This window comes from Mus musculus, chromosome 17 (genome assembly GCF_000001635.26).
Source record: "Mus musculus strain C57BL/6J chromosome 17, GRCm38.p6 C57BL/6J".
NCBI classification, from domain to species: domain Eukaryota; kingdom Metazoa; phylum Chordata; class Mammalia; order Rodentia; family Muridae; genus Mus; species Mus musculus.
The window spans coordinates 28,880,765-28,894,778 of NC_000083.6; the positions used below are offsets into that span (position 1 = coordinate 28,880,765).

The following is a 14,014-nucleotide window of genomic DNA, read 5'->3' on the forward strand; positions in this document are numbered from 1 at the left end:
ACCCCTACGATCTGATCTCTGTCCTTACAATCTTCTTGCCTAGCTCCCAAGTTCTGGGGCCACGCTGTGCCCATCATGTATCATATTTATGTAGATTTTGCAGACACACCCATACTACACTATGTGCACATCAGATCTGATGCGCTGCTGTGTGTGGCTTGTTTCTCTTAGATGCAGCGTACCTTGACTCTCCCAGCAAGAGAGTGATTTTCCCGAGGGTTGAAGTATACTGCCAGATAGAGGTCGCCCTTGGCCATGAGCCCCCACCTCCGAGTCTGCAGAACCTGCCAGCCCTGAGGAGAAGCCCAGCAGACTCCTCACAAACCCATGCACAGGGGTCTCCCAAAAAGGACAGAAAGGACAGCCATTCCTCAGCCGCCCCCTCAGTGCAGACACCTGAATCTGGGTGCAAGGAGTCTGTGGAATCACCCGTGTCACTACGGGTCTCTATATCCAAGCAACCATCTGTATCGCCATTATCCCCAGCCCAGCCGGTCCCAGTAATGAGGCCCACTGGCCCCAGGGACAGTTGCCCAATAAATGTTCAAACTCCAAACCCGGAGCGAGGAGTGAAGGGTGCCCTGGACTCTGCCACAGAACGAGGAATGAAGGATGCTCTGGCCTCTGCCACTGACGAGCAGAGCACAACTACCTTGCCACCTGTGTTGCTCCCAGCTGCAGACTCACGAGGCTCAAAGACTGGATCCTCTGTGCCTATTGGGTCACCCGAGTCCCCTAGACTGCTGCTCAGATCTTCCCAGGGAGCCACAGCATCCAGGGCAACACTTGGACTTCCGCCCCTAAGTCCTTCAACACCACCTGCTGGGCCACCTGTGGAGGATCTAGGCCCAGAACGACCCACAGGTATGACCCTCCCTGCTCTGGCGGAACCGAGAAACACCAGTTCTGAGGGTGACATTAGCCATCTACCTGAGCAGCCTCCACACCTTGCACCTTGAAGCTCAGCCCCTCCCCCTGGCAGCAAAAACCACCACCAAGAGGCTGGTGAGATGGTGCAGTGGTTAAGAGCTATTGCTGTTCTCTTAGAGGACCAGAGTTCAGTTTGGTGGCCAGGACAGGACACTGGGTGGCTCAAAAGCATGTCTGTCCCCTCTTCTGGATCCCATGGGCACCTACTCTTGCACACACCTCCCATTTACACAACTAAAAAAAACCAAACAAACCCACTAAATCTTAAATAAAATAAAATAAATTTAATATTGATATTAAAGGCTTATAATAGAGCCATTTATATTTATAACTCATACAATTTATACAAAATTTTAACCAATAAAAATAAACTCATGAGAACCAGAGTTTTATCCCCAGAACCCGCATAAAAGCTTGGTACAGCGGCCCATGTCTGTAACTCTAGCGCTGAGGACAGGAAGACAGGCAGATCTCTGGAGCTTGATGACTGATGAGCCTTAAAAAAGTATTTTTAATTAAATATATAATTCCAGCCCTTGTGAGGCAGAGGCAAGCAGATCTCTTTAGAGTAAGGCCACCCTGGTCTATACAGCAAGTTACAGAACAATCGGGGTACACAGAGAAACCCTGTCTTGAAAAAAACCAAAAAACCACAAAACCAAACCCAAATCAGTTGAGGACTACACCCAGTATCCATCTTTGACTCCATTTGAACACTCACTCGAGATATACACACTGGTCCTAATAATAATCTTCATTCCAAGGTGGTGGTTTACTCCCTCGCGCTGGTGGATGTTCAGGCCCCGCCCTCTGACGTCACCACGGGGCGGGAACAGTGGCGTCTGCCCACAGCAGCTGCAGCCTTCCGTCTGCATCAGATCCACTGATGTGATAACTTGACTCTTAAATACGAGGAGAGCATTCTTTGCTGGTTTTATTGCTTCCTTGCTTGTTTGCTTATTATTTAAAAATAATCTCATTCTTTGAAATATTCGTACATGCCTACATCCAGACGTGTTTTGAATTTTGATTTGTTGGGGATTAGTGAGATTCCTCCCACAGCTCATACAATTTTTAAAAAATCACAATGGTTTAAAAAAAATTATGTTTGCTGGATGCGCTGGCCCCTGCCTTTAGTCTTAGCACTTTTGAGGCAAAAGCAAGCAGATCTCGAAGTTCATGGCCAGCCTAGTGTTCACAAACTAGATCAGGATACAGGACAGCCAGGGCTACGTAGAGAGATCCTGTCTGAAAAAAAAAAAAGTTTCTGTTTACTAAGTTCGTGTGCATATTTCTGTGCCTTGTTCACATCCATACCTGGTACCAAAGATGTCAGAAGAGGGCGCTGGATCCCCTGGAGTTACAGTTACAAGCAGCTGTAAGCTCTGGGGAGGCAGAGGCAGGTGGATCTCAGAGTTTGAGGTCAGCCTGGACTATAGAGTGCGTTCGTTCCAGGATAGCCAAAGCTACACAGAGAAACCCAGCCTCGAAGAACTGGAAAAAGAAAAAGAAACCAAATAAAATAAAATAAAATAAAATTCCTTTAACAAGAGCATCTCACTATTGGGTTCCTGGATAGTCTGCCTCTCACTATGTAAACCAGGCAAGCCTCAAACTCTGAAATCCACCTGCTTCTGTCTCCCGAGTACTGGGACTAAAGGGGTGCTGAGCCACTACAACTGGCATCCTCGCCCTTCGCTCTCAGACACACTCACCATTGTTATTTGCAAAATGACCCAGTCAGTACCCACTACCTGCTCTTTTAACTCCGGTGTTCCCTCCAGCTACAGGGTCTCCCGCCTTATCACAGCTGACAGGCTCGGCAGCACCGGGTACCGGGAAGAAAGCCCCCCACAAGCCTCTGCTGGTGTAAGTTTCTCTTTCCTCAGGACTGTTCTCTCCTTTGCTCAGGGGAGGGGCCCCAGCTAAGTGAGGTTTCTGCGCTTTCCGCTGCCTGGGTATCACCTAGTCTGTGGGGCAGCCGCTCACGCTCGGTGCCCTCTTCTCTCTCCCGCAGTGGGACGCTATGTGGGTATACCTGTCCATGGGGCGATACCACCCCTCTCCCTCACTCCAGCACACACTGGGTACAACCTGTTCTAGGACATTGGGGGCGTAGGCACTCCAGGTCCCGGGTCTTATTTTGGATGAAGCCACAATTGGGATGGTCTAACAGGTGCACCAACCTAGCCTTGGGTAGCCTCTAACGGTAGAAAAGGACTCTCAAAAGACTCTGTTGGAGCTGCCATGGAGGTACGTGGCTTTAGCCCCTAGCACTATAACCTTGAAGTGAATGAAAAGGAGAGAGTGGGCTGAGCAGGGGCGAGCATGGTTCGATGCTCTCTGCTCCTGATTGTGGGTGTAACGAGACCAGCTGTTGCAAGTTCCTGCAGCCTTCACTTCCTATCAGCAACTGACAGTTGCCTGGATTTGTGAACCAAATACACCCTTTCTGCCTTAAATGACTTTGTCAGGGTGTTTGACCACAACAACAGAAACCAAACCAAAAGAGTATGCCTCAGTTGTCTGGGTTGTGGAATGTACACGCTCCATCATTATCTCTACAGCCGTGACACTGGCCTGCAGATCTGTAGTGCTTCGAGGTACCTGAGAACTACATTTCCCAGGCTCCCTTGTTGGTTGGATAACAGTTGGATTGGCCAATGAAAGATCAGTAAGGGGGTCATGCATCTGTCAACCCCGACCCCCAACTTTGTCTTTTAGAAAAGCAGGGTTGAAACATTGTGTTCTTTAATTTTATTGTTGGATGTGGGTCTCCTTGCACAGCCCGGGCTGGCACTGAGCGAGCAATCCTGTCTCTGCCTTCCGAGTTCAGAGATTATAGGTGTGTGCCATCATGTTCTCAGGCATTTTTCCATAGACACATGTATTTGCTTCACACCAATCTTATTAGGATGGATCTGATCTCCCCCCACCCCGTTATGAAATTTTATCTACTACTGAGGGTGTGTACAGAGATGGCTCAGCGGTTAGGGACACACACTGTTCTTGCAGAAGCACTCGATCCAAGTTCGGTTCCCAGCACACACGTTGCGCAGCCCACCACGGCCCTGCAGCTCCAACTCCAGAGGCTCTGACATCCGCTTTTGGTCTCTGTGAATGTGTCCTACATGTAGACACACTTGCACATAAATAAAAAATCTTAGGGATGAAGAGATGGCTCAGAGGTTAAGAGCACTGACTGATCTTCCAGAGGTCCTGAGTTCAATTCCCAGCAACCACGTGGTAGCTCACAACCACCTGTAATGGGATCTGATGCCCTCTTCTGGGGTGTCTGAAGACAGCTACAGTGTACTTACATATAATAATAAACAAATAAATTTTAAAAAATACAAATAAGCCGGGCGTGGTGGCGCATGCCTTTAATCCCAGCACTCGGGAGGCAGAGGCAGGCAGATTTCTGAGTTCGAGGCCAGCCTGGTCTACAGAGTGAGTTCCAGGACAGCCAGGGCTACACAGAGAAACCCTGTCTCGAAAATAAATAAATAAATAAATAAATAAATAAAAAGTTAAAAAACTTTTAAAAAACATTGACAGTTTAAGTTAAAATTCGTAAAGCATATATTTGCATAAAGTTTGTGTGATTTTTAACCTCTTTGCAACTACGTTTAGTAGGCGTAAGTTTGGGCTTTGTTTGTCTCCTTGGTCTGGTTACTGCCCAGATAAACAGTGAATAGTAATCAGATGTGTTTCTGGGGACATCGACCTTGGCCAGGGCCACTGGGTCTGCTGAGCTGGAACAGGACTTGGACGGTGGCAGACACTGTTCAGGCTGCTGTAACAAGCACCTCCTTTGTCTCTTTGCCCAGGGAGGGTCCTGGTGAGGATTCAAATACGGCAAAAACGATGTTCAAGAGGAAGCAGAAGACCAATGCCACCAGAGAGTGCTTCCACCGAAATGCTCAGTCCAAGAAGCCGGCTAGCAAACTGAAGTAAGGGAAAGACGGCTCTGCCAGGAGAGCTCAGCGCTCACAGTTAGAACATCTGGGCTCTGAGTCTCCATTTTCTCACCTGCAAAAGCAGGGGCGACCCGGCTCATAAGCCTGTGAGTGTGCAGTGCAGGCCACCCTATGAATGGGATCCTTCAGAAGACATCAGATGTCGGGGTAGATGGATCCTGGAGGTTTTCTAGCTACTTCTCAACTGTGTGTTGTGTTGTGTTGTTTTGAGCTGAGTAGCCCTGACTGTCCCAGAACTCATCATGTAGACCAGGCTAGCCTCAAAGTCACTGGGCAGCTAAAGCTAACTTGGAGCTTTTGATCTCCTCCTGCTCCCAACTCTCCTGTCCTGGAATTATAAACAGGTGACACCCTATCTAGCTTATGCCATTCTTTGGCCAGCAGACACCTTGCTCGGACAAACAGGAAAGTTGCTTTTGACCGTCCTTTAGTCCATTTGGTAGAAATCTCTTTAAACATTATTTTATTTATTTATTTATTTATTTATTTATTTATTTATTTATTTATTTATTTATATGTAAGTACACTGTAGTGTGTCTTCAGACACTCCAGAAGAGAGCATCAGATTTCGTTATGGATGGTTGTGAGCCACCATGTGATTGCTGGGATTTGAACTCAGGACCTTCGGAAGAGCAGTCGGCGCTCTTAACCACTGAGCCAGCTCACCAGCCCCGTCTTGAAACATTTTTGACATTTATTTACTTGCTGATTGTGCCTGTGTGTGCGTGAGTGTGTGCTGGAGAGGTCAAAGGACAGATTTTCTGGAGTTGGCTCTGTCTCGTGGGTCCCAAGGCCTGACCTCAGACGGGCAGATTGGAGGCATGCACTGAACGGTCCTCTTGGGTTCTTGAACTTGTATTTTGTTCAGCTGTCAATTAACCCCTCATTGTGAGTAGATGCTGGGACCCTCCTGCTGGCTCACAATTGCCTGTGTATAGAGTCTCATGTCACAGATAAGTCTAGGAATCTGCCTGTGTTTGGAGGGTCAAGGTTCAAGGCTCCCTCTCTCCAAATGCCAAGAGTACTTCTATGGTGGGCTCTGCAGGACCTTGTAATTTCTCACAGAGGGCAAGGGGCTACCCTGGGGTCACACAGCAGGTGAAGGTTAGGCTTGGGACTCTAATGGATTTTCTTATTTGCCCTCACGAATGTGTCCTTGGCTTCTCCAATCCAGGTCTGCACCTTGTCCACTTAACTTTCCTGTACTCCCCAAGAGAGTTTGGGTCACCTATAAACCTCATCCCAGCCGGATCCAAGACTACAGCTACCCCGAGGTATGGAAGTCCCCTGGATGTCACCCAAGAGTGACTCTGCCTCTCCTGTCTCAGGAGGATGTAGCAACTCTGAGCATGTAGCTTCATTTCTGCCCTTCCCTCCCTTTCTGGCACAGCCATGGTCAGCTCCAGCTTTGTGTGGACAGCTAAGAGCTGCATGTGGTGGTGCACACCTTTATTCCCAGCATTTGGGGGAGGAGAAGCAGGTGGATCTCTGTGAGTTCAAAGCTCACACTTTGACTACATTATGAGAACTTATGTCAAAAACTCCAAAATGGGGGGTTGGTGAGTGGTTAAGAGTGCAGACTGCTCTTCTGAAGGTCCTGAGTTCAAATCCCAGCAACCACATGGTGGCTCACAACCATCTGTAACAAAATCTGATGCCCTCTTCTGGTGTGTCTGAAGACACACTACAGTGTACTTACATATAATATATAAATAAATCTTTTAAAAATAATAATTGTATGGTTGGGAGTCACAACACGAGGAACTGTATTAAAGAGTCGCAGGGTTCGGAAGGCTGAGAACTGCTAGTTAAGATATTACCCAGCTGGGCGGTGGTGGCGCACACCTTCGTTTCCATCATCATTCAGGGACAGAAGCAGGCATGTCTTTGAATTTAAGGCCAGCCTGGTGTACAGAATGAGTTCCAGGATGGACCAGGCCACACAGAGAAATCCTGCCTTAAAAATAAAAAACAACAGCACTTGGGAGGCAGAGGCAGGCAGATTTCTGAGTTCAAGGCCAGCTTGGTCTACAGAGTGAGTTCCAGGACAGCCAGGGCTACACAGGGAAACCCTGTCTCGAAAAACAAAAAACAAAAGAGAGAGAGAGAGAGAGAGAGAGAGAGAGAGAGAGAGAGAGAAAGAGAGAAAGAGAGAGAGAGGGAGAAAGGAAGGAAGAAAGGAAGAAAGAAAGGTCACTCCCAATGGGGAACCCCCTTTGCAGAGCAGGTAAGGGCCTTGGGGTAATAAAGTGAACCCCTAAACTGCCTTTTGTAACAATCCCAGATCCCTTGTTTTGATCGAGTACAACAGAGAGAATGCTGGGAAGAAGGTCTTGTCCTAAGTAAGCGTCACTCAAAATGACGACTCTTTGTCCTTTCTTAGGGAGTGAGTGGCCAGAACTCCTAAACCGGAGCAGGAGAGACCCCAGTGACCTGGGTCCAGCCTTCCACCCGAGGCCTGTTGGGACCAGGGGTGCCCTCAGCCATCCAGTGCTACAGAAAGTCTACTCCCCCAAGTTTGGGTGTCCTGGTCTGAAGAGTCTCCTGCTTCCAGTCTTGCTATCCTCCCACCATTCTGCTCTGGATGGACAGGCAGACATCAACACATACCACTCATAGTCCATCCATCTGGGAGGAGGGACACAATCCTGCTTTTGTCCAATCAGGGGGCAAGCATACATCCTGACTGTACTTCCTGTTTATGTACCTCCTGCCTACATGTGATCAAGCACATCTGTGCTGTTGGAGCAAACAAGCTTGTTTACAGAAGCAGAAACCAGCAGCTTGCTATCTTACATAACTAGCACCCTCCAGTATCCAGGAAGTTATCTGTCCTTGGGCTAGTGGGGCTTATAGGTTCATCTGTCCCTGAGCAAGTGGGACTTTCAGGTTGAAAACATTTTTGTTTCATAGATTTCTTAGGCACAGTAATTAAAACTTAAGATACAACTTTAGCCTTTGCACTTTAAGTCTTTGGCAGACCTGTTGCAGGCTCTATGAAAGCACTGAATCAAATAAAAAATAAAAAAGACATGACTGCTCCCAGGTATGGGGGAACTAGTTTATTGAAGACACATGGGAGAAAATAGCCAGAGCCATCTGTGAGCCCAGAGTGAATGTGACCCTGAGGTGGGCCATGTGAGAAGGGTCAGGAGCCAAGAGAACCAGATGTAAAGGGTAAAATAAACATGTAGCCAAATGGCTGGATTATATAGGGAAGAGCAGCTGGGGGAAGGGCAGCCCAGCACCTATGCTGGAGAGTTCATGGTAGAGGCCCAGGGAAGGCCAGCCTGGAGAACCCTGTAACAGCTAGGACTGAGGGATGCTGAGTGCCTGGCCTGGTCCTCTTTGCTACATTAATAGGCATCTCAGCTGAGAACAAAGGAGCACTCAAGACCTGGTGTTAACCAGTCCTGGCGACTGGACCACAGGCTCAGCAGATACAGGCACAAATAGACCAGATTCTAGGCAGGTGGCACACTTGCCTGGGCTTCACACTTACCCTTCTGAGTCTCTTGGTCGCTGACGTTGGGAAGGAGGGCATGTTTTGCCAAAGGCGGCTGTGAAGAAAGTGTACCCTGCAGCTTGCTGCAAGGCGGAGTCACTCTGGCTAGGATTTGGAAGATGGGTCTCACTCTAAGCCTCAATCTCCAGCCTGTCTTGCAGAAGGTGGTCCCCATTGCTCCAGCCCAGCCAGGCCCATACCACAGGCCACACCAGCATGTGCTTACCTCAAATGCTGGCTTTGAAACTGAGCACCTCCACTGTCCAAAGAGACAGAACCCCCCTTGTTGGTTCTCTAGGGTTCTGTTAGTTTCCCCTGTTTTGAGGTAATATAGATGTTTATTGCAGTTCCAGGGTTGGCAGATAAAACCCAAGACGCCTTGTGACTGAAACCTCAGGCAAACACCAAACAATTGTTTTCCTGGTAGCTGTTCCTGACATCTCAATCATTTACCTGGATTCAGATTTGCTGGGTGTAGCCGCCTGCAGCCACTGGGAAGGTGGGGTTTTATATGGGAAAGGCTGGGAGAGAAATTAACGAGCCAAGACAAGGTTTTCTGATTAAGGCCAATGTTTATTTATGAGTCTGAGCTTATAAAGTCCACCACCAGGATCTCCTTGCTTTGTCAGGATAGTACTGAAGAAAGATAAAATATTGTAACTTGTGAGTTTAAGAGCCCACGCCCCTGCCTGGGACTGAGAACAAAGCAGAACAGCCCCCAGGCATGCCAGGGCAGGGCTGTTGTTAAGGCATTCCTAAGAACATCTTGACTGTAAAGATAAAAAGGTATGCAAGGACCAGCAGGGCTATATTATTTAAGTCAACACCATCTGGCCAGAACCTCCCCTCTGTCTATTGCCCCTTGACGCCAGGTAAAGTCATACATCAACTGGTTGCTATGTGAACAAAGATAAGCCCCCAGCCCACAGGAACAAAGTCCTGATGCCCTGTGTTCTTTCTGTTAATGTTTGAATAAGCCAATAGTGTGTCGCTAGGCTGAATTCCACACCCCTGAGCCCCTTACCCCATAAAAACCCCTAGCTTTCAAGCCTCGTGTCCGACATCCGTTATCTCCTGTGTGGGATACATGTCAGTCCAGAGCTCCGTAATTAAACGTCCTCATGTAATTACATCAAGAGATGGTCCTTCGTGATTTTTTGGGTGCACGCCAAATCGGAAATTGGGTGGGGGTTTCCCCACTAGATCTAACAGTACCAGGAGAACAGGTTCAGCCTCTCAGCAGGTAGTGGCATCCTGGAGGAAAGCTGCAGTTGAGGCAGGGCAATAGACTTTACCACCCTAGGTGGGTTAGCTGGCTGTGGCAAGTGAGGTCTGAGCCAGCCTGCTCAAGGCTGGGGGAAGGTACAGCTGGGCATCCTGTGTTCTCATTTGCTGACTCTGTTAACTTTTATTAGTCCCTTTAATTCCCTCTTTTTTTTTTTTTTTTTTTCCGAGACAGGGTTTCTCTGTATAGCCCTGGCTGTCCTGGAACTCACTTTGTAGACCAGGCTGGCCTCGAACTCAGAAATCTGCCTGCCTCTGTCTCCCAAGTGCTGGGATTAAAGGCGTGTGCCACCACGCCCAGCTATTCCCTCCTTTTTTATTTGTCTTCAAGCATAAGGTCTTGGTAGGTAGTGCTAGCAGGCCTGGAACTCACTCTGTAGACCAGGCTGACCTTGAACTCACTGAGATCCACCTGCCTCTGCCTCCTCAGTGCAGGGATCAAAGGCCTGTGCTACTGTACCTGGCTCTTTATTTATCAACATGCCCATGCACGGATCTTTGCTAGTGGACTGGATCTTACATAGCTTGAGAAGGCTAGGTTCACTCTGTGACAGACTTCAGATTGGCAGTTAAAGAGACTAGGCCTAAGAACTGGGCGAGTCCATCTTGCGTGCGCTCGACTGGCCAGGAAGAACGACGCTGCAACAGGATCCTTCTGCACACATTTATTGGGAGAGCTTGATTGTAGAGGCGAAAAGACCTCGAGCCCAGAACTGGTGCTGCTTTTATAGGCCTAGGAGGGGCGTGTCTCACACCCGGATTGGTTATGCACTAAGCCTCATTTGCATGTTCCTCATCTGATTGGTTATACTCTCAGTACCTTACAGAACCTCATTATCATACCTCATTTGCATGTCTCACATCTGATTGGTTATACTCTCAGTACCTTACAGAACCTCATTATCATGCCTGGGCCAGGCAGTGTCTTTGCAAAAAACTTTACTGCATATGTACACATTGGTTGTTTGTCCAATCTTATGCGTGGTGGCCAGCAGTAGTCAGTGCCACTCAGCAACGGCACATGTGGCTTCCCACAAGTCCAGGCAAGCCCAAGACAGTCAATTGCTAATAGAAAAAAATCCCCCAGGCTCCAGCCTTCATGACCAGGTAATATCCCAGCTACCTGGCCTGAAGCAAGGACAGTGGGTCAGCTGCAATTTCCAGACTTCCTCAGCTACTTTTTCAGTAACAGTTTCCAGACCTCCCCAGCAAGTTTCCAGCCAGTAACAGAATGCCCTTAGAGGTGGGCCCAACAGATTAACATAGAGGTCAGCCACCTGCCCAGGAATTCCCTAATGTGCTTTAAATCAGGCCGGCAAGCTCACTTGGGTGTCTCTATTCTGATAATGGAATGCCGGAGTTCTGCAGAATAAAACACTCTGCGTTTACATACTGCTGGAGTCTGGGGGTGTCATTCTTCGACAATACTGTGTGGACATCCGACTCGCCAGCAAGGAAGACACCACAACAGGATTCTTCTGCACAAGTTTATTGGGAGAGCTTGATAGAGAAGGCGAAAGACCCTGAGCCCCAGAACTGGCGCTGCTTGAATAGGCCTAAGAGTGTCATGTCTATACCTGATTGGTTGTGCTTTCAGTATCTCATTTACATTCCCCGGGATGGGTTGTGACATGGCGTGAAACCCTTATGCACATGCGCACATTGGTTGTTTACCCGAACTTTCGGGCGGTGGCCAGCAGTAGCCAGCGCCATCTTGTACTGGCATATGTGGCTTCCCACATCTCCTCCTTTTTTATTATTATGGCCTAATCCAACGATCTAGTCGCTAGCCTCTTCAGCTTGCAACGATCAAGAAGGATCTCGTTTTTTGGCAGACCATGATCACCCTATCGCGTGCAATGGGCATAGCCTCAGCGATGTGCAAGGGCTGATCAAGGAAATCGAGTCTTACTCATCCCAGTGCAATGGGTACACAGACCCGTGGGGTGCTAGAGCTAAGGACTCGAATGCCTATTATTTATGTAGCATGGATAACCATACTTCAGAGGAGGCCCCTTGTTCAATGGCCATGAGTGCTTGGGTGATGACCACCTTGTCATGTTTCTATTGAGATCTGAACTTGCAAACCAACCAAAGCATGAATACCAATCCACAGCATATGGCAGCGCCAAAAAGAACAACTCTCACCCACTCCTTAAAGTAGGAAAATGCAGAGGTAAGCCAAGAGGTTAAAATTGCCAACAATGATGGGTTCTATTCGAGTTCCATTAAGGCTTAAAATCTGGCATTAGATGTAAAGAATTGAGGAAACACCCGAATGCGTCAATGTTTCAGGAACACAGAGCACTTCAGTTCTCACTAGCGGGAGCACCCCCAGCCACAGGAACACCCACGTCCTCATAGCTCTGCTTGCCTTAAATTGCTCTGGTCAGCCGTTCTGGGAACCACAGCTGTTGTCGATGATCCTGAGGAAACACAAACAGACGCTCTCGCCCAAACCAATTGAGAGCGCTCCTCTCTCACCTGATTCAGCGCCTCATTATCTCTCTGGAGTTCTGTGCCACATCTTTAAAACCCCCTGTTCCTCTGCAAACCTCAAGTCCCCATGGTGCTTGGTGCAATTTGTCCCAAAACCGTGAACCTTAACTTGTCCTTTCTTTTCCTTTCCCTTTTCTTGCGAGCACCCGACTGGCCAGGAAGAACGACGCTGCAACAGGATCCTTCTGCACACGTTTATTGGGAGAGCTTGATTGCAGAGGCGAAGTGACCCGAAGCCCAGAACTGGTGCTGCTTATATAGGCCTAGGAGAGGCGTGACTCACACCCGGATTGGTTGTGCTTGGGTTATGCTAATCACCTCATTTGCATGCCTACATCTTATTGGTTAACTTCTCTCTCATCTTGGCAAAAGAACCTTTACTGCCTATGTATGTGTGGTGGCCAGCAGTAGCCAACTGCCACTCTGCAACTGCCACTCTGTAACTGCCACTCTGCAACGGCTTCCCACACCCTTTTCTTTTTTCCTTTCCTTCCAGCATCTCATTTGGGGTGTAAGAATTACTCTGGAGGTGACACAGATGTCCAATCCTGCTGAACCCGGAGTGGTTCTCCTCGGTCTTTGGGTGGCCTCATAGACACTGTGGTCTGGAACGCCCCATACATTTGTGGGCCCTGGGGACGCGGGCCCCCTGTCTCGTTTTTTGACTGTTGCATATTATTTTGAAGTATCAGTCTCCCTTTTATGTCCTTGACCGATCTACACTCATTAGCCCAATGCTTTCCTTTACCACACTTTGGGCAGATGCCTGGCACCTTCTTTTCAGGTTTACTCCTTCTATCCCTAGGGCATTGTCTTTGTATATGTCCTGTCTGTCCACAACTGTAGCAAGTTATTCCTTTTGATCTCTGAGCCGATAATACAGCTCCGGCTAGACCTGAATTAGACAATGGCCCTCCTATCTCTCTGCATGCCTTCACCCACATCTGCAGGCCCTTTCCCTTCCAAGGTGTTATTGTATTCCTACACTCCTTTGTGCATTGCTCATAAACTAGTTGTTCTATCAATGGCATAGCTGCTTCAGAATCACCAAATATTCTTCTGGCTGCCTCCATCATACGGGCTACAAAATCTGAAAATGGCTCATTCATTTCTTGAATTACTTTTGTCAAATTTCCTGATACTTCCCCCCTATTAGGCAGACCTTTCCATGCCTTTATAGCTGTATTATTAATTTTTCATAGACCTGCACTGGATAACCTACTTGATTATTTGCCCATTGTCCTTGTCCTGTAAGCATTTCGAAACTCCATGCCAGTTGCCCTGTTGCTGCATTGGCACAGGCCTGATTAGCGCTAACATTATGCCAGATAGATTTCCAATCTAGATATTGTCCCATAGTTAAGCATGCTTTAACAACACTCATCCAATCATTGGGTGTCATAGCAGTGTGAGCGAGCCTTTCTACCTGAGATTGGGTGAAAGATGCATTGACTCCATAGGTCCTCACCGACTCTGCTAAATCTTTTACTTGTTTGTGCCCCAAGGGTTCATAATATCTACCCTGATTTTGGTCCTCAAACACCGGAAACATCTGTCTCAACTTCCTTCGTACTGCTGGAGTACCAAAGGAGTGGCTGCTTCCAGTATCACTTCCTGTTTTCTTAGAATAAGGTGGAGAAGGTGGAGGGACACTGGGAGCTGACTCTATCGGGCCATACCGTTCCGACTCATAAGCTGCAGCAACCTCTTCTAGCTCCTCCTCCTCCTCTGTAGCTAGTTCAGAATCTTCTGAGCTCGAAAGTTCAAGCTGTTCTAGATCAGTTAATGATGGGCTTGATCTCCGTTCCACCCCCCT

The 14,014-nt window shown here is 48.1% G+C and overlaps 1 protein-coding gene across 4 annotated transcripts in view; it reads left to right on the forward strand.

Moving 5' to 3' along the window:
- Positions 1-9,544, forward strand: part of Pnpla1 (patatin-like phospholipase domain containing 1) — a 32,023-nt gene extending 22,479 nt beyond the window's left edge. For 2 of the 4 annotated variants that reach the window (XM_006524581.4, XM_006524582.4), the window contains exons 6-10: positions 172-864; positions 2,715-2,799; positions 4,761-4,883; positions 6,085-6,184; positions 7,294-7,864. In XM_006524581.4, the coding sequence (XP_006524644.1) occupies positions 172-864; positions 2,715-2,799; positions 4,761-4,883; positions 6,085-6,184; positions 7,294-7,317 (1,025 nt within the window). In that variant the 3' untranslated portion in view covers positions 7,318-7,864. Of the gene's footprint in view, positions 1-171; positions 865-2,714; positions 2,800-4,760; positions 4,884-6,084; positions 6,185-7,293 lie in introns of all 4 variants that reach the window. The other 2 variants (XM_006524585.3, NM_001034885.3) reach the window with 2 other exon arrangements.
- Positions 9,545-14,014: the final 4,470 nt, after the last annotated feature.